Raw genomic sequence first — 27,068 nt, forward strand, 5'->3', positions numbered from 1 at the left:
GTTGCATTTCATTTAGGTTTGCAATGATGAGGGCTGTCTTTCAGATTTGAAAACAGCTTCCACTTGCAGTAAAAATGCCTAGGAGGCTCTTTGCATGCTCCAGTGTCAAAATTAATAAAACACCAACAGAGTCAAAATGTTGTCTATTTTCATTGAAAGAATGTTATTCTCTTTTAATGCACTGGAATGTGGCAGTTCTGCTTCTTTTACAATGAACATCTAGCCATCGCTGTTCAACTGTATCTACAGTAATAGGAAACCTCATGGAAAAGATTCAAAGTGATTTGTAAGGAAGCCAGACTATTTGTATGGAGCAGATTAGTTGCAGTTAATTAAGCAGTAAATTGGGGACAGGCTTTAAAGAGGAGAATTTCAGCAAGATATGTGGGGCAGTCACTGTGCCTGGCAGGAGTCTTTAATCAGGAGCTGTATTCTGTATCCCCTGTCTAAAATCATTAATTTAAACAAGGTTTCTACAGCCCCTCAGGCCCTCTATTTTGGACATCTGGTGTGACTAATAACAGGTGTTCATTGAAAAATGTTGAGTTTTCCTAGCCAGAACAGTAGAAATAAACTAGTGGTTTATGAATATGGGCAAATCAGCTCTTCATTATTGTTCAGTTAATAGTCTACAAAATATTATGACCTTTGATAATTTGAATATCAGATTATGAGAATAGAATCATAGAGTTGGAAGAGACCACAAGGGCCATCGAGTCCAACCCCCTGCCAAGCAGGAAACACCATCAGAGCACTCCTGACATATGGTTGTCAAGCCTCTGCTTAAAGACCTCCAAAGAAGGAGACTCCACCACACTCCTTGGCAGCAAATTCCACTGTCGAGCAGCTCTTACTGTCAGGAAGTTCTTCCTAATGTTTAGGTGCAATCTCCTTTCTTGTACTTTGGATCCATTGCTCCGTGTCCGCTTCTCTGGAGCAGCAGAAAACAACCTTTCTCCCTCCTCTATGTGACATCCTTTTATATATTTGAACATGGCTATCATATCACCCCTTAACCTCCTCTTCTCCAGGCTAAACATGCCCAGCTCCCTTATCCGTTCCTCATAAGGCATCGTTTCCAGGCCTTTGACCATTTTGGTTGCCCTCCTCTGGACACGTTCCAGTTTGTCAGTGTCCTTCTTGAACTGTGGTGCCCAGAACTGGACACAGTACTCCAGGTGAGGTCTGACCAGAGCAGAATACAGTGGCACTATTACTTCCCTTGATCTAGATGCTATACTCGTATTGATGCAGCCCAGAATTGCATTGGCTTTTTTAGCTGCCGCGTCACACTGTTGGCTCATGGCAAGTTTGTGGTCAACCAAGACTCCTAGATCCTTTTCACATGTACTGCTCTCAAGCCAGGTGTCACCCATCTTGTATTGTATAGAATAGGAATGTGAGCGTTTAAAAAGTCAAAGAAAGCAGTAATTCAGCACCAGTGAATTTGCTGAGGGCTGCACCTTGCTGCTTCATATTACAGATCTGGCTAGTAGGAACTTTTGACTTGCTCTCCCATTTCTGGCAGCCAGCTGACATGTGATGATTGTGTGCACCTTCAGAGCAGGTGCTTTATAGAGCTAAGTCAGTGGCTGGAAATTGGCCCCTTCTGCATTTGGGCTCTTCACTAGAGGGGGAATTTTAGACCCTTCCCCTAAGGTGAGATGTGCATATCTTATCACAGAGAAGATTTGAATGTTCCTGTTTCGACATTGTAAATACACGTAGCCAGCTGAAAGCAGATATTACATCACAGTATAGCTAGCTGCTGGTGGAGTTTCATTTTTGTTTTAATTGCCTGACGCTATGTTTCATAGAATCATAAAATCTTAGAATTATAGAGTTGGAAGAAACCACAGAGTCATCTAGTCCAACCCCCTTCAATGCAGGAATCTCAGCTAAAGAATCCATGACAGATGGCCACCCAACCTCTGCGTTTTGTTGAATGGCTCAGTACAGTAGGCTTTATTTCTCAATATTGGATCCATGCTGGAAAATGTTATTTCAGTGCTTGAAAATACATACGCACTCACTTACGATCCTAAAGATATGAGATCATGGAGTTTAAAAGAAAACAGTAGGAAGAAAGGTGCATGTTCTTTTGTTAACTGAGTGGTGTGTTTAAGTTTATGAGTTTCAAAACGGTGTTTAATAAATTCAGGAGGATCTGATTATCCAGACATCTGGCAATGCATGGCTCTCTCACTGCCTCTGTTTAGGAAGGCAGTTAGGACTTTTCTCTTTACTCAGGCTTTGGGGGCCTCCCAGGAATGCTGTGCTTGTAGAGTGTAGGATATATATAATGAATAAAAAGAGCAGAGATGATGTAAGAACTTCTTGTGGTGCAGATCCATTGCTCGGTGCATTTAAAACATGAAACTTCCGTCAGAATGCTGAGCTTGACTGCACCATCTCTTCTGAGCTGGCTGGTTTCCTATGGTAAACTTCAAAGTAAATTAGAATAAATTTTAGCTAGTCTCCATGGCGACAAACTCAAATGTAGCAGGGTACAGAACTATTTGGAGAACTGCCCACTCTGTGACCGTATATAATTGCCTTCCCCTCCAGAGGTTTCGGACTCCATTTCCCAGCTGGCATGAGTTGAAGGGATCTGTGGTCCAACAATTCTTGAGAGCCCCGGTTGGGGAAGGCTGACATATGAGCTGCTCTGAATTCCTCAGAGGAAGAGCAGGGCATAAAGGAAATAAATAAAAGGGGAAAAGTTTTCGGTGGCAGGTGGGGAAGTCTGAAAACAAGACACAGCACCTATGCTCCGGGTTTTTGACATTTCGCATGTCATAATAATCCTTGGTTTGCAGGGGCCGGGGAGGAGATTTCCAGCAATAGCCAGTAAAATATCTCTCTGCAGTCCTCTGATCTGCTCCTGGCTGCATTTCTGTTCCTCCTCTGCCTGATCACTTCCATGGTGTTCTGGCGCAGGAAGAGCAATGGAGCCAGAACTAAATCAAATGGCTGCAAAGATGGGGAGGCTTATTGGTGGCGGCTAGTGAAAATTATTTTAAGGTGTTTTTTTTAAAAAAACAAACGAACTACCCATCTTTAAGGCCAACTCCCTCACCAAGAATCTTAAAATTTCACCTGCCCCATCCCAATTTCAGGCAACATTTCCTCCCTCCCCTGTGGTTGACCACAAACTTGATATGAGCCAACAGTGTGACGCGGCAGCTAAAAAAGCCAATGCAATTCTGGGCTGCATCAATAGGAGTATAGCATCTAGATCAAGGGAAGTAATAGTGCCACTGTATTCTGCTCTGGTCAGACCTCACCTGGAGTTCTGTGTCCAGTTCTGGGCACCACAGTTCAAGAAGGACACTGACAAACTGGAACGTGTCCAGAGGAGGGCAACCAAAATGGTCAAAGGCCTGGAAACGATGCCTTATGAGGAACGGCTAAGGGAGCTGGGCATGTTTAGCCTGGAGAAGAGGAGGTTAAGGGGTGATATGATAGCCATGTTCAAATATATAAAAGGATGTCACGTAGAGGAGGGAGAAAGGTTGTTTTCTGCTGCTCCAGAGAAGCGGACACGAAGCAATGGATCCAAACTACAAGAAAGAAGATTCCACCTAAACATTAGGAAGAACTTCCTGACAGTAAGAGCTGTTCGACAGTGGAATTTGCTGCCTAGGAGTGTGGTGGAGTCTCCTTCTTTGGAGGTCTTTAAGCAGAGGCTTGACAACCATATGTCAGGAGTGCTCTGATGGTGTTTCCTGCTTGGCAGGGGGTTGGACTCGATGGCCCTTGTGGTCTCTTCCAACTCTATGATTCTATGAAATGACTGAATTAATTTAGCCGAAACATTTTGACTGACTTGCGTGAAAACTAAGCATTTGGTTTATTCTGAGTATGTGCCTCTAGAGGTCAGCATCTCCCCAGCAGAGCTTAAGGGGGCCTGCATGCTGTTGGCGACATAGCAGTTGATAAGACTGCAAATAACCCCTGGTAGTCAAGCCTGTTGTTCACTGCAAATAGCCGCTCCTGCGTAGAATGCCACAGAGTCTCACGGTGGTAGTTGTCTGATGTGCAAAATACCTTTATATACAATGAAATGGCATGTAATGACGGTCTTCCTGTGTTCTGCATAGGAAGCCAAAAACAGCATGGTGGGATTTCGGACGCCTCTTAGTCTCTCTTGCCTGATTCTTTTTTCTCCCTTGTGAGGCATTTTAGTTAAAAGTACCAAATCAATCTCCTGTCACCAGCATCTTCCATCAAGGTGCCTTTTCCACCTGACAAATGCATTTGCTGTGTGTTCTCCACTGAATTGTGACTCCCGAGGTACAGTCTGTGTTGGCATCACATTTGATAAACTGAGCTTGGCTAGAGAAACATACCTGATGAGAGGGGAAGCAAGGATATAAGCAGCTTATCTGCAGTGTCATATTGGGAGATGGGTCCTTTTTTTCTCACTGGAAACTCGGGTAGCCTCAGCAGGCACCGGCTTGCCAGTGATGACCTTTCTTGGGCGGGGATAGCTTGGCCCCAGTGATTCACGCATTGGTCACTACAAGAGGTCATTACTGCCTTGCACAATATTTACATCTTTATACCTTATTTTAAAGGGACGCAGGTGGCGGCGCTGTGGGTTAAACCACAGAGCCTAGGACTTGCCGATCAGAAGGTGGCGGTTCAAATCCCCACGATGGGGTGAGCTCCTGTTGCTCGGTCTCTGCTCCTGCCAACCTAGCAGTTTGAAAGAACGTCAAAATGCAAGTAGATAAATAGGTACTGCTCCGGCGGGAAGGTAAGCGGCATTTCCGTGCGCTGCTCTGGTTCGCCAGAAGCGGCTTAGTCATGCTGGCCACATGACCCGGAATCTGTATGCCGGCTCCCTCAGCCAATAAAGCGAGATGAGCGCTGCAACCCCAGAGTCGGCCATGACTGGACCTAGTGGTCAGGGATCCCGTTATCTTTACCTTATTTTAAGCCTTACTGTATCTTGCCCTCCTCCACATTTTACAATTGCAGCAACCTTGTGAACGTTGGTAATGCCGAGAGGGTATCACCGGCCCAATAGCACTTAGTGAGTTTTGCTCCTGAGACATTTAAACCTGGGTATTTGTGGTCTCACTCCATCAGTCTAACCTTTGCACCATATTATCAGTTTAATCTCCCAGATATATGTTAGCGGTAATGAGCTTAATGCTCTGCTGTTCAAGATGTGACATTTAAAGGTCTAAGAATTATGTGAAATGTTGCCAGGTCATTGCACTTAAGCATTAATAGAAGGGCTGCTGACACATGAGTGATGGAGACAGAACGGCCACCTTCATTGTCGACAGGTGGTTGCTGAGTTGTGTGTTTTCTAGGCTGGGACATGAACTGCTGCCCAAGTTCTTTCCCAAGAAATGATGAAACCTGCCTAAACTAAGCAAATTGGTGTGTGTGAGAGAGGCAAGAAGGTTTTTTTATTATTATTTACCCCGCATCCATCAATGGAATCAGCCAGATATTGCACACATGCTTTGCTTTCATGCAAATCTCCATAGTCTTTATATCTAGATCTAGATATATAGATATAGATATATAGATATTTATTGGTTTTAAAATACAAAATTATAAAACATACCACACAATTTATCACAAATACATTCTTATTGGACTTCCATCAGCACCTCTGATATTCCTCCATCTTATTCACTTCTTACGCATTTCCTAACTTAATATTGCCTTTATGTTTTTAACATATCCCAACTACTTCTTCATTTTTGCAATATTTCTAATATTATTCCTCACAGAGCTTCTTGCAAACCTACAAACGTCGTCTGGTCATCACAAATACTTTTCAAATAATCCGTAAATTTACTCCAGTCCTCGGTAAACTTCTGGTCCCGCCGGTTTCAGATCCTTCCCGTTAGTATATCAAGTTCCGCGCAGTCCATTAATTTCATCCTCCATTCTTCCATCGTTGGTAATTCTTCTTGCTTCCATTTTTGGGCCAATAATATTCTTGCTGCTGTTACTGCATATAAAAAAAGCTTACATTCCTTTTTGTTTATATCATTTTCAACAATACCCAAGAGAAATGCTTCTGGTTTCTTTGTAAATGTATATTTCAGCATTTTTTTCAATTCATTATATATCATCTCCCAGAAGCATTTCACCTTTTTACACTCCCACCACATGTGATAAAATATTCCCTCTTTTTCCTTACATTTCCAACATTTGTTACTTACTTTATACATTTTTGCTAACTTTACTGGTGTAATGTACCATCTATACATCATTTTCATCACATTTTCTTGCCAATCTCCATAGTCTTAATGGCTAGAAACTTGCTCATATTTTTATATTCTGCGTCCAACAAGAAATTCATGAAAAATAGCAGGATACACACAGGCCAAAGTTTAGTGATAAGAACCTTTTTGAAACATTAAAAAAGAGGTTTGTTTTGAGAGGCATAGTCTACTCTGAGTTTTCTTATCTCTTCTGAAAGTTGTCAGGGAATTATTTCTGTGGAGCCACTTTTACCAGTCTGCTGTCTGCAATTCTGAATCCGTCTTGCAGGTAATGACGGCCCTTCAATATGATTTACTGGTACAGCATCAAGTTTTGCAGAGTTCATTTTTGAGCCCTGTCATCGTGGGAAGAGTGGTTTGCTGCTCAAACAGCCCTGTTGGCCGTATCCAGTAATCACATTCAGCAGCTTATGTCAAAACCGCTGCTCTCTGCCTCTTCCGAGCAGCATTGTGGAGCCTGCCAAATTTGCTTGGCAGACGACACTGAACAAATAACAGTGTGCGACGCAAATTGTTAAAATAAACAAACCCCCCTTTTAGCTCACCAGTTATTTCCTTGCTAGATTTGAACCTGGCAAAGGGGAATGGATTGCTTCATTTTACAGCCTCCCTGTAATTTCCCTTTGGCTGGGAAGATACGCTCCGTCCCTCCATGAGCTGATGGCATTGGATTTGGAGATGCTGTCAACCTGTTGCACTATCAAAGTCTTGATTGCATTTGGAACAATAACTCAGAGCAGTAGTTCTTCTTTTTATGGGGCGGTGAAGAGCTGGATCTGATTAGTTTATTTTTAAAACTAGAATTTTTTTTAGGATGGCCCAGCTAGAGTTAAAGAACTCTTAAAGTGCAATTCGATGCAGGTCTGCTCAAGTCAGCCCCACTGAATTCAGTGTGAGTGACTTCCAGGTGTATGTGTATAGCAGTGTAGTGGGAGAATTAAGCACACACCTAACCTAAAATTGCATGCCTACTGCTTCACTATTTAGAGGCCATTTTGATGTTGAAGTCCAGCAAAATCTGGAAGGGCATATGTTCCCCGCTGCTGACTGATAGCTAGAATCGATAAAATTAATTTGGAACAACATTTTATCTGAAGTAGGGTGCCATTTTCATGTAACTAACCATACTTGAGTATGTGTAAATATCTTGAACTGTAAGGTCTGCTGATCTCTTCTTACATGCAATGATTTTCTTAAGGCTAACAGGGAAGCTTTGTGGCTGGACTTGAATCTCAATCCAGGTTTTTCAGGTTCAAATCTAAATCTCTGCTCAAGGTTCCATAGAGGCTACCACCAAAGTTTAAAAGTAATGGATAGGCAGTGAAGGAAAGCAGGCCATTTTTCATTCTATATCAGCTGGTGGTTTGTAGAATAGGCACTCCTTGTTCTTGGGACACATGCTCTCGGATGAAATAATTGTATATAGCAGAACAGGCAATGTAGGAAAGCAAAATATCATCTGAAGGTGATGCTATACAAATTAAACAATGGAACCACAATTCAAGTGGTTAGCCCTGGTCAGTGACTAGTTTTAAAGGAAGGTTGTTACAAAGAGCTTTCTTGCTTTCCAAATTAGGCTGGGGGTAGATTCCAGCGATAGAGCTGTGTGTTCCTGTGCATAATGTTTACCTTAAAGTTGGCAGGGCAGAAAGCAATAGTTTTCCTTCAGCTGCCATTTTCTCATCCCAGATATATGTTGAACTTGGTTGAAATATACTCGGAGTTGAGAGTGGATTTCATTCTCTTTATTCAGCTCATAGTGGTGAGGAGGAATGGAAGTTCCCCCCGAATGTCTGCTTTATATACATTATTTACACAATGGGCCCCACGTGATTGGCTAATTCCGGGATTCACCTGTAGGCCAATCAGATTGCGGATTCACTTCCACCTGGAGCTGGATTGGGTGGCTCCTGTGGACCAATCAGACTGCTGCATTCTGAATCCTATTGTTCTAGAACTGGTGGCTCCTGTGGACCAATCAGACTGCTGCATTCTGAATCCTATTGTTCTAGGACCAATCAGATGGCTGCCTTTTGGATCTTATTCAACTCAGTACATAACATTGGTAAATTGAAGACTTTCAGAAGATACCCCTGTGACTCCCAAAACGGCCATGTTGACCGCTTAAGGAATACAGGGGCCTAGGCAAGCTATTTCACACAAGACCAAGGGTGGCAGGGCGGGGGGCTGGTGTAAGAGCTATTTCAGCACACCCACCCCACCCATCCTTTGGCCTCCTCGTTCTGTAGTGCACCCACCTTCCCACAGGCACTATTGTCATTTCTCCGGATCATCAGCTGAATGGCTTTGCTGGTGGGATTTTTCACCTATTCTGCCCCAATGTGGTGGGTATGATGGAATGACAGGGGGAAGCTTAACTACATGTGTTAACCACGTTAGCAGGTAAGTGCAAAAGTCATGAGGTAGCTAAGTTAAGTTTCGGTGAGCACCCTTACGCATCTTTAAAGCATTTGTTCACCTTTGTGGCCAACCTATAGCACCTGCCTGGAATTGTAGGCCCCAGAATGGGGTGGAGCAGGCTGGCCTCCTTAATCACCTGAGAGCATGGTGCTGAAGGCAAGGGGTACAGGGAAAGCCAGCTGGTATTAGTTAGATCCTACCTTGGTTCCCTGGTGGAGCTACGTTTGGGGGCTAAATAAGTAGATGCAGCCCAGTTCCCCAAAGGTTGGTGTCCTGTGTCTTGTGTGCTCGGAAACACTTTATTCTGCTTGGTTGGTAGACACTTAACACAGCCATGGGTTCGATCCCCACGTTGGGCAAAAGATGTTAGCATTGCAGGGGGTTGTACTAAATGACTGTCATGGTGCTTTCTATGATTTGATTCTATTTCACTTACAGTGGTACTTCGAGTTACGAACTAAATTCATCCCGGAGGTCCGTTCTTAACCTGTAACCATTCTTAACCTGAGGTACCACTTTAGCTAATGGGGCCTCCCACTGCTGTTGTGCCCCCGCCGCGCAATTTCTGTTCTCCTCCTGAGGTAAAGTTCTTAACCCAAGGTACTACTTCCAGGTTAGCGGAGTCTGTAACCCGAATTGTTTGTAACCCAAGGTGTTTGTAACCCAAGGTGTTTGTAACCCGAGTCTTTTGTGAGCTAGTCAGGTAGGTTTGAGCCACTGAGATGGATGGTGAGGAGATTTCACCCCTCCCATATCCAAGAATCTCCTGAGGAGTCTGCTGATTCTGCAGAGAGGAGGAGGCGTGTTCTGCTCTCTACTTATTCTGCTCCAGCACCACATCAAAGAGTCGGTCAGTGAGTGAGTCGGTCAGTGAGTGGGTCAGTCAGTGTGTCGGAGAGACTGAGTGTTAGAGATTGTGTGTTTAGATAAGGTTGCTGCTAAGAGCAGCTGCAGGCACTCAGTGCGGTTCAGCATTCTTTATGCTTAGACCTATTTAGCTCTGTATATAGTTGTATAAGAGTTGTAGTTATAGAATAAAGAGAATATTTTACAGAGCTGCTCTCCGAGTTGTTTATATACTCTGCTGGACTCTGCTGTGCGACGATTGTCTACTTGTGGAAGTGAATCCAGTGCTCACAACTCTAAGCTGTGAGTCCACAGCACTTTGACATGTTTCTGTGCAGAAGGTGGTCTCTGGAAGTGCTACCCAGCTCGCCTAGCCCAGTCAGGGCTGAAGTGGATGAGTCCAGTTAGTGGCACTGGCTCAAGGGCGATGCTGACAGATGGGACGTTGTAGTATTGAGCCATTGGAAATGTGCAATGCAGAGTTCTTTTAATATGTTGTGCAGCATGTGGCCGTGCAGATCATACCATTCTCCTATCTTCTCTCCCTCCCTCCCACACTTTAGTGGAGGAATGTTTTATATAGATCGTCATAATAAAACCCTCCCTTTGTGTAGGGGAGAGATCTGTGTTACGAGCACCGAACACAAAGTGTTTGCACATAGAGTGAGTTTCCAGACGTGCTTAGGGCAAACTCATGGAGAGAGAAGGTGTTGTGAACTTTGAGTCTTTGCTACCAAAGCCTAACCCTTGCAGGTTAACACAACTAGCTGGAAAATGGGACCTATTGTACCAACAGCAGTGCTTCTCTACCCTTGGGACATAGTTTCTGTTCGTGCATAGCATTTAAACTTGGTTGCTTGGTGTCAAAATCTTAACAGCTGCTGCCTGTGTCTCCTAGGCAGCTGGTAACATTCAAATGGCTGATTTGTTTTGAGAGGCTGATTTCTCTCTCTGGATTTTTGTTTGACCGTGACACAATTTGACTTGTTCTTCTATGCACAAAGCAATGCACCATGGGCTCGCTTGGACAGAGACATTTTCAAACTCTTCTGCATAGATCAGGAGATCTACTAGTCATTTTGGAATCTGGTTTCTCAGTCAGGAATAGCTGCCATGGATTAGTGCCAGTTATTCTGCCTTTGAAAGCCAGGCCTATTCAGCTACGATAACTTGAGATATATGAAAACATACCTTGTGTTTCTTTCAAGACATCAGGGCACTGTCCGTGAGCTTGGTCACGTCGAGCTTCCAGTCTCTTCTAGGGGTTACGCTTGTGGGTTGGAATCCCTGTGTGGCAAAGATACAGTTCTCTGCTAACCAAAGTAGGATCCCAGTCTCGTCTGTTCACCTGGTTTGGCTCCCCAGAAATAGCTTTGTTTAAAAGAACTGGCCGTGCCAAAGCAGCTTAGTCCAGGCTGTTTGGCCCTGCTTAAAAAGGTAAAGGTACCCCTGCCCGTACGGGCCAGTCTTGACAGACTCTAGGGTTGTGCGCCCATCTCACTCAAAGAGGCCGGGGGCCAGCGCTGTCCGAAGACACTTCAGGGTCACGTGGCCAGAGTGACATCGCTGCTCTGGCGAGCCAGAGCCGCACACGGAAACGCCGTTTACCTTCCCGCTAGTAAGCGGTCCCTATTTATCTACTTGCACCCGGGAGTGCTTTCGAACTGCTAGGTTGGCAGGCGCTGGGACCGAACAGCGGGAGCGCACCCCGCCGCGGGGATTCGAACCGCCGACCTTTCGATCGGCAAGCCCTAGGCACTGAGGCTTTAACCCACAGCGCCACCCGCGTCCCATTGGCCCTGCTTACTTATGTGTAAATAAGCCAGGTGTGAAAGGTACTAGATGCTGAAAAATTCAAAGGAGAGAGGAACCCAAACCAGGGGTTGGGAGCCTGTGGTTATCCAGGTTCTATTGAACCGGATTGGCTAATGGTTAGGGATGATGGGAGTTGTAGTTGGAGCGCCACATTTTTTATATTCTGTTGGAAGCTGCCCAGAGTGGCTGGGGCAACTCAATGAGATGAGTGGGGTATAAGCATTACTGCTACAACTACTACTACCAAACCTGACATAAATTATCCTCCATCTCTCTTCTTGCCTACAGTGATGCATTGCCAAACGAAGGTCCATATTCTTCCTTCATCCTTACTGTGCAAATCTTCAACCTTCAATGGCATCCAACCCCTACAGCCGTTCATAGTGATAGGTAAAGGTAAAGGAACCCCTGACCATTTGTCCAGTCGTGGCCGACTCTGGGGTTGCGGCGCTCATCTCGCTTTATTGGCCGAGGGAGCTGGCATACAGCTTCCGGGTCATGTGCCAACATGACTAAGCCGCTTCTGGTGAAACAGAGCAGCGCACGGAAACGCCATTTACCTTCCCGCCGGAGCGGTACCTATTTATCTACTTGCACTTTGACGTGCTTTTGAATTGCTAGGTAGGCAGGAGCTAGGACTGAGCAACGGGAGCTCACCCCACCACAGGGACCCCAACCGCCGACCTTCTGATCGGCAAGTCCTAGGCTCTGTAGTTTAACCCACAGCGCCACCCACTTCCCTAGTTCATAGTGATAGGTACTATTCAAATATATCCACAGAATGTCCCACATATTTATGAATGATTTGCTGTGTGTAGCTGGCCTTTGAACGGAATTTTCATCATGGGCAAGAGAGAGACTCTTTGAAAGCTTGAAGGGAAAGGGAAACGAGGAAGAGCGTTTGGGTTTGCAGAATGGTTCATGACTATATTAATATTTTAGTGTCACAAAATAACAGGAAGAATATTGAATATTTTGTAAGCAACGGTCCGGAAGTAATGCCATTTTAATACTGTCTTTGTCGTTACATAGAATTTCATGTCCGCAGTTCTGAAATAGCTGTAGTATTGTGGTTCTACATTTAAAACCAATTTATCTTATGCAGCGTTAGCTTATAGTTGAAATGTTGAAGCACTGAAGAGGAAGTAATGCTTCAGATCCTCTCGTTTTAATTACTTTAGCTAAATGATCATAGGAGTTCATAGCTCTACTTTTAAAATAAAACTTTAGATTTGTGGACATTTCTTAAATTGGAAATCGGTATATGCAGATGCCTGATTTTCAGCATGTCATTTGTGTGTGTGTTTAGCAGTCCTCTAGGTAAAATCAGCCAATAAAGCGAGATGAGTGCCGCAACCCCAGCGTCGGTCACAACTGGACCTAATGGTCAGGGGTCCCTTTACCTTTAGGTAAAATTGTAGTTAAAGAAAGTAACAATCAGGTAAAACTTTATACAGTGGTACCTCGGGTTACACATACTTCAGGTTATAGGCGCTTCAGGTAACAGACTCTTCTATCCCAGAAATAGTACCTCGGGTTAAGAACTTTGCTTCAGGATGAGAACAGAAATCGCAGGGCGGCAGCGGGAGGCCCCATTAGCTAAAGTGGTACCTCAGGTTAAGAACAGTTTCAGGTTAAGAACGGACCTCCAGAACGAAATAAGTTCTTAACCCGAGGGACCACCGTAATACAAAAGCACACATGCACATACTTTGTAGGTTCTTACCACATTCACCAGTGTCATGAGTTTTAAGTGTAATTTTATCTGACCCAGTACTGCCTATTTTTATCAGGTCCTGGACCCACATCCTGGGCAGGCCTGCTGACTTTTGGCACTTGTGTACAAGGCTGGATAGGGGGTGTATCCATGACCAGTTCCCTGAATTCTGGCACATTTGTGTCTCATTACTGATTCAAAGTAGGGACACGGGTGGCGCTGTGGGTAAAAGCCTCAGCGCCTAGGACTTGCTGATCGAAAGGTCGGCAGTTCGAATCCCCGCGGCGTGGTGCGCTCCCGTTGCTCGGTCCCAGCGCCTGCCAACCTAGCAGTTCGAAAGCACTCCCGGGTGCAAGTAGATAAATAGGGACCGCTTACTAGCGGGAAGGTAAACGGCGTTTCCGTGTGCGGCTCTGGCTCGCCAGAGCAGCGATGTCACGCTGGCCACGTGACCCGGAAGTGTCTCCGGACAGCGCTGGCCCCCGGCCTCTTAAGTGAGATGGGCGCACAACCCTAGAGTCGGACACGACTGGCCCGTACGGGCAGGGGTACCTTTACCTTTACTTTACTGATTCAAAGTGTTCTTGCATCCCAGTTGGCTTTGCCCATCAGAACGACGTTTGATTTGAAGCTAGTGCTTGATGAGGTCTTAGTTCCTATTAAAGGCATTGCAAAATTCAACCCATTCAACCAATCCTGTATTAAAATTTCACGAAACATTTGTCAAATTCAAAGCACCAGCAGCAATTTGGGAAGGGGCCCCCCAGTGTGAGCAATGGGCAGGGAGGCAAACGGCAGTGGAGAAAAAGTGCCCTTTTTGGGATGTCACTATTGCATTTTGTGTTCAGTTGTGAGGCTCAGTGCATCACATGTAACTGCAGTGCTGAACCTTATATCTTTTTTTCTGAGACTTTGCTGATCTTTGGAATTTAGTCCTTAAGTAGCAGCTGCATGAATACAAAAGGAAAAAGGCTACCAGGTTAGAAAGTGCTCCCATTCCAAAAATCATAATCAGCATGAACGAAAATATCCAATGCGTTCCCTTTCCTGCAAAATCTTTACTTCTCTTCATAACAAAATTTAGACCACTAATTAGATCAGGGGTTGTCAACCTGGTCCCTCCTCCGCACTAGTGGGCATTTCAGGATTCTAGGTGGGCGGTACGGGAGGTTCTATGGCACAAGCTGAATTCTCCTTCCATCGAGCACTGGTGGGCGGTAAGGAAATTTTACCATCAGGAAAGATGCATTAGTGGACAGTAGGTATAAAAAGGTTGACTACCCCTAGATAAAGGGACGCGGGTGGCGCTGTGGGTAAAACCTCAGCGCCTAGGACTTGCCGATTGCATGGTCGGCGGTTCGAATCCCCACGGCGGGGTGAGCTCCCATCGTTCGGTCCCAGCGCCTGCCAACCTAGCAGTTCGAAAGCACCCCTAAGTGCAAGTAGATAAATAGGGACCGCTTACCAGTGGGAAGGTAAACGGCGTTCCGTGTGCTGCGCTGGCTCGCCAGATGCAGCTTGTCACGCTGGCCACGTGACCCGGAAGTGTCTGCAGACAGCGCTGGCTCCCGGCCTTTAGAGTGAGATGAGCGCACAACCCTAGAGTCTGGCAAGACTGGCCCGTACGGGCAGGGGTACCTTTACCTTTACCTTAAAAGGGGTACCTTTACCTTTACCTTTACCTTACCCCTATATAAAAAGGTAAAGGTAAATTAACCCTGGGCGGTTAAGTCCAGTCAAAGGAGACTATGAGGTGCAGCACTCATCTCGCTTTTCAGGCCAAGGGAGCCGGCGTTTGTCCACAGACAGCTTTCTGGGTCATGTGGCCAGCATGACTAAACCGCTTCTGGCGCAACGGAAAACTGTGACGGAAGCCAGAGCACATGGAAACACCGTTTACCTTCCTGCTAGAAGCCTTAATTTGTTGCACTTATCAAAGTGTTGCCATCCAGATATTGTTGGTCTCCAACTCCCATCTGTTCCAGCAAGCATGGCCAGTGATCAGTGGTGATGGGCGTTGCAGTCCTAGGAAATAGAAGTCCAATGTCTTATGTATATTTCATGTAATGCTCTAGTTTTTAGGGGTTTCTTTTAATGAGAATTAGGATCTACACATCAAGTATATTGGAACACAGATAACTTTACGGCATAGTACAGCATACAACAGAGATTTGTCTAATGCTGTACATGTTTCTTACTCTGATATTTTCCCTGGCTCCTTTTGAATGAAGCACAGTACCTAGCACATGACTGGCACACAACAGTGTTTCCGAGTAGCTGTACATAGTTGGAAAACAGTCTGAGTATTGCACAATTGTGTGTTGCCAATGAGAAACAGCAACTTCTTTGGTGCCTTTGCGAAGCAGATGGTAATGATATAAAGTAGCTTAGGAGAGGAAATGAAGGCTGCTTTCTCCAGCTGTGACTACAAGAGAATATGAGGTAGGTGGAATGTAATTTCCCAAACTGGAATCTGTCCAGGGACGCTCTAATCTGCCAAAAACATGCCATGAGCTGCTTAATGACCACAAGTAATCACAGTTTTGGATTTACATTTCATCAAAGTGATGGCATCTTAGGCAGCACAGTGTTCACTTAAGCTGTCTAAAGTTCACAGAGGTTTTTTCAGTCTTCGTGTAGCTCCAGTTGCTATGTGTTTTTCACATACAGAAAGATGGCAGTGAAATATAGTTGACTACGAAATGCATAAATAGATCTTGGCTTCTTTAGACATAGAAATCAAGATCCGCAGTTGTGTGCCCATCTACATGCTCACTAGACTCCCGTTGATTTCAGAGGGAATTAATTAACATACCTAGGTGCAGGATTTCAACACAACTGTTTATTCATCTCAATATTTATAGGCTGCCTTTCGGAGAGTAACCTTCCAAAGATGGCTCATTATATCATATAAAATCCATCAACCCTATTAAAACTAGAAATCTCAGTTGTTTTCTAGATGGTAGATATATTACACCACCAGTAGTTAAGCTAAAGCAGCAAAGAAACAATAAAAATATGTATATTAAAAAAGCTGCCAGCAAAGCATAAAAAACAGCAGCAGTTGAATATAAGACAGCTAGAATTTCAGTTAAAATTCTGACAAAATGACTGACAAAATTCCGTGGAGCACTGTTAACTGTTCCCCACGTTGCAGATGGTTGAAGTTGGGTATTTAATATTTTCAGTCCCAAGCTGTGGAACACTCTCCCAGCTGAGATTAAACAGATATCCTCACTTCAAGGCAGTTCTTGAAGTCAAGAACCTGTTTATGCTGACAGGCAGCTGTTTAATTTTTGTCTTGATTCGCTGGTTTACCTTAATGTTTATCTTATTTTTATTCTATGTTGTAATATTGTAAACCACCCTGATATTGCATGATACAGTCGTATACAAATAACTTCTATTCCTTTATACATAAAAACGGAAGGTTGTCGTCATGCTGCCTGCATTGGAAGATTTATAGTGCTGCATCACAATCCTGGATTTGCATGAAGTCAGGGCAGGGCAGGAGGAGCAAAAGAGAAGGCAGGTTGTACAACAACAGGGACCTTGGCATGGGGGAGAGAAGGGAGGGACACTGAGCCGGGGGGGGGGGGGCGGCAGAATGGTGGTTTAAAACAATGGGAGAGGTTTTGAGTAAAGTAGGTATGGATGACTACTGAGCGTAAAACATGGTCATTTTAATCAATGACAGTTTGAATAAAGCAGAGGTGGAGGGACATTGGGGAGGAAGTAGCAGTTTCAAACAGCAGCGGATGTTTCAGTAAAGTGATATAGAATATTTGAGCGCTCTGATGCTTTTCCTCTCTCGCATGAGGCAGCTAGGTCAACGTGTCTATGTTCAGACATCGTGGTATAGGACATTTCTCTGCTCCCACCAAATATACCTAACTGCTGCTAGCCAAGGGAACTGGGAATTTCATTATGTCGTGATGTTAGGACACAGGTTAATTGCTCTAGACCAGGGGTGGCCAACTTCCAAGAGGCTGTGATCTACTCCCATTTTTTAGGGGTTCAGGTCAAAGTTGTTGAGCTTTTTAGGGAGGGGGGAAGCCCCATTTTTAGAGGGTTCAGGAAGAGAAACAGCAACTCACTGAAGGATTGCTGGGGGGGAAACAGGCCTCAGTTTGTAAACTCCGTCTTCCATTCTCCAACAATGGAGAGAGGGGCCGGGGCCAGAAGGGGCCAGCGATCGACCAAAACCTCGCAGGGATCGACCAGTAGATCACGATCAACCTGTTGGACATCCCTGCTCTAGACAGTTACACCCAGGTGCTGGTGCCTGTGGCTGCTGCACGTTTCATGTAAGATGTAATTCTGCCCTTTGATTTACCAGCCTACTGTCAGCTTGAGTCCAAATATTATAGTTCAGTGGGTGTTCTAATGGACTCGATAATTTCTGGTTATTAGTCATCTCTCTCTATTTTTATGTAGCCCTCTTAGAGGCTTTTACAATTAAGTTCCATTAAATAAAATAACTGTATTTGTTTATTGCTCATCTTTCATCTTTCTCTGCCCCACCCCTGCTTTCCCCTTATGTTGAATAAGCGTCCTACTTGGAATAGTATTGAATTGTAAAGGGGAGCTCTTGGTTATCTACCCAAATGTGATTTGCCTACTGTTAATTTCACCCCAAAGGTTTAGGGGCATAGAAATTGGTAGGCTGGAGGTACTGCAGATTAGTATGAGGCTTTTGGAGCCCCACCTCATCAGGAGAAAGTCCCATAGTTCCCTCCCTCTGATTGACACACACACACACACACACATGGCGTAATGAGCATGGAGAGATTCATAGGTGTTAAAAGCCGTATTATGTCTTGAGGGTCAACTGTCCTTGCGTAAGAAGAGGAAACCAACTGATGCTTGTTCCATCTGTGAAGCACTTCATTTTTATATTTTATAACTTAACAAGATTTGTACTCTGATCCAAATGCACACTGTTGACAGATTTAAATATAGCTGTCATTCACTTACTGACAAGAGATTTCATAGCACTGAATTAAATTAGCATCTTACTGCTCTATTAGCCTTGGAACTTGGACAGGTAAAATGCCCTCTACAAATTTCCCCAGTAGGAATAAAGTGGACCAGACTTGCCAGGGAATGAATAGGTAGCGTAAGAAAGCTCTGCCATTGTTGCAGAGTCACTTCACTCCTTACAAAGGTTTTTCTTGGAAGACTCTCTCCCATCTGGGTCTTATGCAATGAAATCAAAAAGCGAAGGAAATCTCTGCACATTAGAATGCAGAAGCGGAGACAAAGAAGCCCCAAACCAGCCCCTGACAGGAGCATGCGTCAGGAAAGATAAGAGGTTCAGATGGATCCAGTACCCCAGGGTTTCAATTCTAGTAGCAGTAACTGACTGTGCTATTTATAACAGCCATTGAAAGCTGCTGCTTTGAATGATGCACCATTTTAACACACAAACTAGGAAACTACCGTATTTTTCGCTCTATAGCACGCACCGGCCCATAGGAAGCACCTAGATTTTTTTTTGGGGGGGGGATAAAGAAAAAAAATTATGTCCCGCCCCCCAGACGTGGGCTGGGGGAAGCCCAAGCTTACCCCAGCCCCCAGAACGGGACCCAGAGCCATGCCGAAGCTGCGTGCAGCTTTGGCATTGCTCTGGGAGCTTGCGGGGCTGGAGGAGGGGGAAGCCCTCCACCAGCCATCTAACCAAGTCGGAGGACAGCGGGAAAGGCGCGCTGCGCCTCTCCCGCTGTCCCCCGAGTTTGCGGGTCTGGCGACGGGGAGGAGCAGGCTTCTCCCTCCCCCCCCCCCCCCAGTTTGTGGGGCTGGCGGTGGGGCTCTTCTGAAGCCTGGAGAGCGAAAGCCTGCATTGGGCCCATAGGATGCACACACATTTCCCCTTCATTTTTGGAGGGGAAAAAGTGCGTCCTATAGGGCGAAAAATACGGTATATACTGATTGTGAGTGAACGTTTTCATTGAGATCCACTTGGATTAGTATTTCAAATTTTAACCCATTTCACCAAAACCATCCACTTTCCGATCTCAATTGTGCTGAGTGCTTACCATGCAGGAAGTGTGTTCTGATGTTATAGATTCATATAGCCAGTGGGATTTCAGAGGATCTGGGAGAACTATTTGGGCTTGGAGGAAGATCACATTATAGAAGAATAAGCAATTGCACGATCGGCTGTGTGTACTAAGCGTTTGTTGTAGCTGCATGCAGTGCTATTGTTCTAGAAAAAGAGGTCATCATGAACACCTCCCTCATTCTCTTAGAATGGCAATGGCACCCACCTGAGAGGTGCTGGAACTGAGTTCTGGCGAGTTCCTGCTAGAAAAAAAACCCTGGTTGCATGTTACACATTATGCACAACAAACCTATTAAGAGGAACTTCATGGGAGCAACCTTACCCTTTAAAAGTGAAGAATTCGAGCCTTTAGCATGCATGCATAATGCCTAGGGCCATGATATTGCTTATAATAATATTGTCTCAGTGTGTGGGACACAGAAGTGCTTGTGATAAAGAATCATGCGATGTCTGAAGTTCAGAGGGGAAATCTGCTCTTTGGCATCCTGAAATGGCACCATTAATTTGCCAGGAATTCCTCATGTCCCGTGGAAAAGCCAACTTCTCAAATTTGCAAGAAGCCTTGTGCTTGCCCCCAAAGTACATGGTCTCCTTTGAGGGTTGAAGCTGAATCCTTGAAAAAACAATGAGGGGTTGTTTGCGTGTTCAGCTTGATGCTTGAAGGGTGCTGCGCCAGTCCACTTCGTCCTGCTACTCCCTAGGACAAAATAATACTCCAGTTGGGGAGGAGAGAGTATGAACGGCCCTCTTGGCTGGTAGGAAATGATGTTCTGAGTGTGGCCTCTCCCAGAGGGGGTGTAGAGCTGTATTATAAGACCTGTTGCCTCCAAGCATCTTGTCCCATGGGCCTCCCCTGCCAGTGCTGGATCCTTCCTCTCTGCTATCCATTGTCCCTTTCCCAAGTTGAGTCTTTTTCATCCTTGAGGGAAAGAGAGCAGGCAGAAAGACCTACACTGGCTCCCAGTACGTTTCTGAGCACAATTCTAAGTGTTGGTGCTGACCTTTAAAGCCCTTGGCCCAGCCTTGGCCCAGTATACCTAAAGGAGCGTCTCCACCCCCAACGTTCTGCCCGGGCACTGAGGTCCAGCACCGAGGGCCTTCTGGCGGTTCCCTCGCTGCGAAAAGCCAAGTTACAGGGAACCAGGCAGAGGGCCTTCTCGGTAGTGGCACCCACCCTGTGGAACACCCTCCCATCAGATGTCAAAGAGAAAAACAACTACCAGACTTTTAGAAGACATCTGAAGGCAGCCCTGTTCAGGGAAACTTTTAATGTTTAATAGACTATTGTATTTTAATATTCTGTTGGAAGCACCCAGAGTGGCTGGGAAAACCCAGCCAGATGGGTGGGGTATAAATAAATTATTATTATTATTGTTGTTGTTGTTGTTGTTGTTGTTAATATAGCAGCAGGTGGGTGAGCACAGCTGAGGCCTGCTGATGGTGGGCTGTACATGCCTCGATTTTGCTCACAGCCATTCAGGCAGGGGTACTTGCATATCTGAACCCCCCTGTCTCCAGGTAATCTCAAAGCATCATCAAGATAATATTGGAGAAGGCAGTCTTTCAGAGAGGAGAATGTTGGGAGCTAAACTCAAGCAACTTCAGGAAAGTTTTTGTATTGCTTGCTTGTGTTTTGTTTGACCTGCAAGGCAGTTAGTCCAATTATTCATGTGATTACATATCTAACGCTAACACTTGCTGCCTTTTCACAGAACCATGTGAACCCAGCCATGGATTTTACGCAGACTCCTCCAGGAATGCTGGCTCTCGACAACATGCTGTACTTTGCCAAACATCAACAGGATGCTTATATCCGGGTAAGAGCTCGTTTTTGTTGCAGGGTATTTTTATCTCCCTTTCTTTTTTTGTCCATCATTCTAGGAAAGCAGATGGGCTCATGACATTGCAAATAGCAATTAATTGCTCAAATGAATTTGCCAAGAGGGCAAAGAAAGCTATGATTTTTCTGTGTAAGCTCTGACAAATGCTGAGCAGTGACCCTCAAATTTATTTTCAAACTGATATAAATGCCATCCTTGATAGATGACTTGAAGACCTAAAAACCTCTTTTGCATGTTTTGACTCCCAAGAGGAAGGAATCTGTTATGATTGATTTCACTTAGACATGTGGGATAAAGGAAGGCTGATTCATTCTCCTACTTTACTTCTCTCTTTTCCTTCCCACTTCTTGCCCACACAACTTATTTGAAAGGTAGCAGTGAATTATATTTTGTTTCTTTTGCATTTTCTTTCTGACATTTTAGAAGTGTGTGCCTGAGTAAGTTTCATAAACTTTCCTAACCTACATGGAAGCCAAGAAGTGGGGAAGTTCTGAATGGCAGAGTGCATAGTAAAGGTAAAGGTCCCCCTGCCCGTACGGGCCAGTCTTGCCAGAGTCTAGGGTTGTGCGCCCATCTCACTCAAGAGGCCGGGGGCCAGCGCTGTCCGGAGACACTTCTGGGTCACGTGGCCAGCGTTACAAGCTGCATTTGGCGAGCCAGCGCAGCACACGGAACGCCGTTTACCTTCCCGCCAGTAAGCGGTCCCTATTTATCTACTTGCACCCGGGGGTGCTTTCGAACTGCTAGGTTGGCAGGCGCTGGGACCGAGCAACAGGAGCGCACCCCGCTGCGGGGATTCGAACCGCCAACCTTTCGATCGGCAAGCCCTAGGCACTGAAGCTTTTACCCACAGCGCCACCCGCGTCCGAGTGCATACAGCATTCCAAAATCTTGGCTATCTTAAGTCACTGGAAATTGAGAAATAGCCTTAGGCATTAGAAAAACTAAAAAGCAATTTTAAGTATATATAAAAATTACAAGTATAAAATGTTGTGGTTAAAAAACGAACTTTAAATTACATCAGTTAATCTACAACTTTTATTCAAACAGGCATAAAACCAAAGCCTCAGAGTTCTGTAAAGGGCACTTTTCAGACATCTAATGCAGAGACTCCTTAATAAAATGTCACCAGGTTAAAAGACAGTCAGGGACAGTGGCTTTTTAGATTTGGTCTTTCAAAGACTTCTCACCCCCAATTTACCATGGCCATTAAAGCAGACAATGGTTGAATGGAGCATCGTGAAGATTGAATCCATCATAAAATAAGGTCTGGACAGTGCAATCCTATGTATGTCTACTCAGAAATCAGTTCCATTGAATTCAATGAGGCTTACTTCCTGATAAGTACCGTATTTTTTGCCCTATAGGACGCACTTTTCCCCCTCCAAAAATGAAGGGAAAATGTGTGTGCGTCCTATGGGGCGAATGCAGACTTTCGCTGAAGCCTGGAGTGCCCCACCGCCAGCCCCACAATCTCAGGGGACAGCGGGGAGGCGGAACGCCGCCATCCTGCTGTCCCCTGACTTTGTTAGCAGGCTGGCGGGGGGGGGGGGGAGAGAAGCCTGCTCCTCCCCGTTGCCAGCCCCGCAAACTCAGGGGACCTTTCCCGACCTGGTTTGAAGGCTGGCAGAGGGCTTCCCCCTCCCCCAGCCCCGCAAGCTCCCAGAGTGATGCGAAAGCTGCACGCAGCTTCAGCATGGCTCTGGGTCCCGTTCTGGGGGCTGGGGTCGGGGGAAGCTCGGGCTTCCCCCGCTCCAGCCCCGCGTCTGGGGGGGGAAATAATTTATTTCCCCTTTATTTCCCCCCCCCCCAATCTAGGTTCGTCCTATGGGCCGGTGCGTCCTATAGGGCGAAAAATACGGTATATATAGGAGTTTATACATTAGAAAGTCATTTTAAAGATAGCTACAATAATGAATATATATATATATATATCCCCAAAAGAACCATAGTCTCCTCTGTTGTTCTTTAAAATGAATGTACTCAAGAACAGTTAATTATATATTGAGCAGCTCATAAAGGCTGTTTCAATTGTTCCGTTCTTTACTGGACTAATGGGTTTTTCTTCGCATTGTCTTACCGTTTTCTAATTATATGAAAAGAGCATAATTACTAGCCACATGTTGTAGGCACTTCTTTCATTAGCTCACGTAAAACTGCTATTTATTATTTGAATTCTTTGTCCAGTTTATAGCCACCATTACCTATGGATTTTTATCTCCCATTAACTTTGCCTTCTTGGAGGTTGTTATTGCTAAAATTGTCCCAGTTATTTACAGTGAAAGATATAGGAAGTAATTGGCACTTAATGCTCTAGTTGATGGCAGCTGAAAGATTCATAGTTGTTATATAAATCCCATAGACTGTTTTAAAGGAGATAAATACTTTTTAAAAATAGTTCTTCTATCGTTTATCATTTCATGTGTATTGCTTTGAGTCTGAAAGCAAATGGATGAGCTGTTTCCCTCGCTGTTTCCCCCTCTGAAAACAAAGATTGTTTTATTTCCTGTTGTGTGAGTGCTAGCAAAATTGGAATTTATGAAGTTGTTCTGCTTTCATAGTTCTATAGCAGGGGTCGGCAAGCTAAGGCCCAAGGGCCGGATCAGGCCCAATTGCCTTCAGGATCTGGCCCGTGGACTGTCTGCGTGTTGGCGTGGGGATTCTGATGGTTTGGGCTGCGCCATTCCATTCCCCCCCTCCCTCTCACACACCGCAGTGCCGCCTCCTCCCTCCCTCCTCCTGGCTTCTCCCTGCCCTGCCTAGAGGAGGAAGGGCACTGGGCTGAGCTGGCTGAGCGCCATGTTAAGCATCCCCGCTCCGGAGCCACCCTTTCACACCCCTCATCTTCCTACCGCCACCCTGCTGCTCTGTGGGCCAGAGAGTGGAGCAGACGAGCTCGCTTTGCCTACCCAGGAGAAGCAGCGGTGGTGGCGGCGGCGGTGGCAGCCCCAGGGAAGCTAAGGGCTGGGGCTGGGGGGTGGGGAGGAGTACTATTTGCCCCCCTCGCCTCTTCTTCCAGCTCCGCCCCTCCACGGTGCTGCTTCTCCAGCTTGCCACAAGATCTGAGGGATGTCAGGAGTTCAGCCTACTCTCGAGTAGGACCCTGGTAGAGACACATGCCCGACTGGCATGTTCTAGCTAAACATCACAGCGACCGATGCTAACCGACACCGGCACACTTAGGGATCTGCACCTCATGTGTGACAGACCTCAGCAACTCTGCATTTTGGCTAATCAACTTTATTTACCTATAAACACACACGGAGCACTGCAACATGGCTCCCTCTCTCTCTCTAGCATCAGACAGCAAAGAGAAAAAGGACAAAAGACAATAGTCCCACTTCACGGAACACAGTAACACAAACATCCTGTCTCCGTCACTTCCCTCTCTGTGGAGTCAAAACATACACTGTCATGTGATAGATAAAAATCCTATGCAGTCACGGAGCAGGAATTCTAACAAGGGATAGTGGACTGGTCCGTGGCTGAAGAATTTTGCCAACCCCTGTTCTAGGGTAATGGTAAGGAATCTTCTTTGGGGCTGAGGGCTCCAGTAGCTGTGTGGAAGGCTGCTGTGGGGGAAGGGGCAGTGCATTTTTGTACTGGATGGAACTCACACACAACCACACACCCTTTAAAAACATAAAAAGAAAGAACTATTTTCCATGGAAACAGACATATGTGTACTATCAGTCTCTCAAGAGCACTCTCCATTTTCTTTTTTCCACAAAGTTAAAAAGAAAAGTGTACAGACTCCTTATCTTAACTGTGGAAATGGCGAAAAGAACTTGGCATTCCTAGCAGAATGCAAATAAGGTCAACGCACAGCTGAACTGCAAGCACCATTTGCAGCTATTTAGAGGCTCAAACTTTATGCAGTTGCATCAGAAATACTGCATGCATGCAGCTGCAAATACATGGACTTCTTTTTGCATACAGTGGTACCTCGGGTTAAGTACTTAATTCGTTCCAGAGGTCCGTTCTTAACCTGAAACTGTTCTTAACCTGAAGCACCACTTTAGCTAATGGGGCCTCCCGCTGCTGCCATGCCACCGCCACGCGATTTCTGTTCTCATCCTGAAGCAAAGTTCTTAACCAGAGGTACTATTTCTGGGTTAGTGGAGTCTGAAACCTGAAGCATATGTAACCTGAAGCGTATGTAACCCGAGGTACCGCAGTATTTGCAGGAAACACAAGCCTGCTGTAAATTTTCCCCCTGCTTTGGTCTTTTTACAGAGGCAGGAACTATATACACACACTTTGCAGAGCATCAGAGCCATTTTCTCTCTGTGCTGTACCAGCTGTAGGAGGGGCCTGAAAGGGCCAGATGCAGTCTTGCTGTGAGCGAGAACCGGTTTTGGGTTCAGGATTCCCCACCCCTGTTCTAGCGTGTTCTGCTCTCTTTTTCTCTTTTACATACTGATCAAATTCAGCCCTGTGTTCAAGTGGAGATGAGAGGGGACATAGAGGAACTGGAAGGAGATTCACAGGATTATTTCTAATACAGTGGTACCCCGCAAGACGAATGCCTCGGAAGACGAAAAACTCGCTAGACGAAAGGGTTTTTCGTTTTCTGAGGTGCTTCGCAAGACGGATTTTCCTAACGGCTTGCTTCGCTAGACGAAACAGCCCTGCCTCTCCTGTCATGGCGACGGTCACTGCACGCACGCACGCTCGCTTCCCCGCTCCTCCGGCTCCCTCCCACCTTCCGGCTGACGGCCGACCTTCCGGCATTGCAGCCGGAGTCGCGCTCCTGAGCCCCGCCGCCCTCCAGCAGCCCTCCAGCAGCCGCGTCGCGCGGTGGCCACAAGGTGCGGGTGAGTCCGAGGTACCGGCTGCGGCAGCTGCCCTGCTTCTCCCCGCCCCTCCCCGCCGTTGTTAGTGTTTAACTGCAGTGGTGCTTCGCAAGACGAAAAAACTCGCTCAACGAAAGAACTCGCGGAACGAATTAATTTCGTCTTGCGAGGCACCACTGTAATTGGATGGATGAACAGTGTCAATTCCAGACAAAATGATCAGTGTGGATTCGGCCAGAGTCTGGCAAACTTGCTGGTGTTTTGTGTTGCAAAAGCTGTTCTTTCAAAATTGCTCTCCTTGCAACCTCTGAAGACAAAATGATCAGACAACAGCAAAGGTTGCTAGGTTTATCGAGGGTGCGGTGAGATTAAGGGCCACTATCTGAACGATAATCTTGTTTATTTGATTGCCCCTTTTACCCATTGGTGTATTTTTAATTGTATATATTGCTTGTTTTATGTTGCTATGGCCGTTGGCTAATGAGAATAAAGTTTATCTATCTATCTATCTAACCTCTGAAGAGATTCTAGCAAGCCTGAGTGGCATGCCTTGGACTTCCGAAGTCCCTGTTGGCTTTTGCACATAGTCCTGGTGGGTTGACCAATCATTCATAGATATTGGCTTTTGGAAATGCCTTATTTGAAAGAGAGAATCGCAAACATTTACTATGTGTGCACAACATGGCAGTATGTTCTATAGCCTTTGAAACACATTCACCACACTTCTTGAAGAGCATTAGAAAGATCAAATTCTTAAAAAAACAAAAAACCCAATCCCGGCCTTGATCACTTGTAGCCACCGAGCGATGAAGCATTTGCACAATTTGGATTCTCACTTTTTGACAGGCAGTTTAAATCAGTTACTACTTGCCTTTTTAAGACATCAGAAATCTTGATGGAGGAGGAGGTTTGTTTCAGAAGCCGCAAAAGTGCAGACAAATGCAACCATTCTCTGTAGACCATTCAAGATGTAATTAGGTTGAGTCAGTCAGCTTGGGCGCTGCCTATTTCATAACCTGTGCATTTGTTGTATAGAAGGCAGCCTACACATCCTTCCGGAGGCTCCAGAAAAAGCCTTCTTCCCACTCATGTTATCTACTTCAAAAATGAGTTGTTAGATATTTTGTGTGATCGTTTCTGAAGTAAAATTTTAACATGATGCTTATTCAGAAATATGCGGGTAGGAACACAGTTACCTTTGGGGAAAGGCTAAGGCTGTGATTCTTTTACTTCCCACAAAAGTAGAAAAGAAAATTACTCTTTGCTAATTACTTTCTATTAAGTTACTCCTCTTAATGCATCACATTCAGA

At 45.4% G+C, this 27,068-nt stretch overlaps 2 protein-coding genes across 7 annotated transcripts in view; both read left to right on the plus strand.

Annotated features, from left to right (window-relative positions):
• Positions 1-27,068, plus strand: part of LOC310661335 (uncharacterized protein) — a gene marked incomplete at its 3' end in the record, with an annotated part of 330,664 nt that overhangs the window by 192,299 nt on the left and 111,297 nt on the right. The window lies entirely within an intron of this gene.
• ELMO1 (engulfment and cell motility 1) overlaps positions 1-27,068 on the plus strand; it is a 314,930-nt gene that overhangs the window by 126,417 nt on the left and 161,445 nt on the right. For all 6 annotated transcript variants that reach the window (XM_083407049.1, XM_083407043.1, XM_083407046.1 and 3 more), the window contains one exon: positions 20,833-20,937. In XM_083407049.1, coding sequence (XP_083263175.1) covers positions 20,833-20,937 — 105 coding nt within the window. The remainder of the gene's footprint in view (positions 1-20,832; positions 20,938-27,068) is intronic.

This window comes from Podarcis tiliguerta, assembly GCF_965153285.1.
Source record: "Podarcis tiliguerta genome assembly, chromosome: 12".
NCBI lineage: Eukaryota > Metazoa > Chordata > Lepidosauria > Squamata > Lacertidae > Podarcis > Podarcis tiliguerta.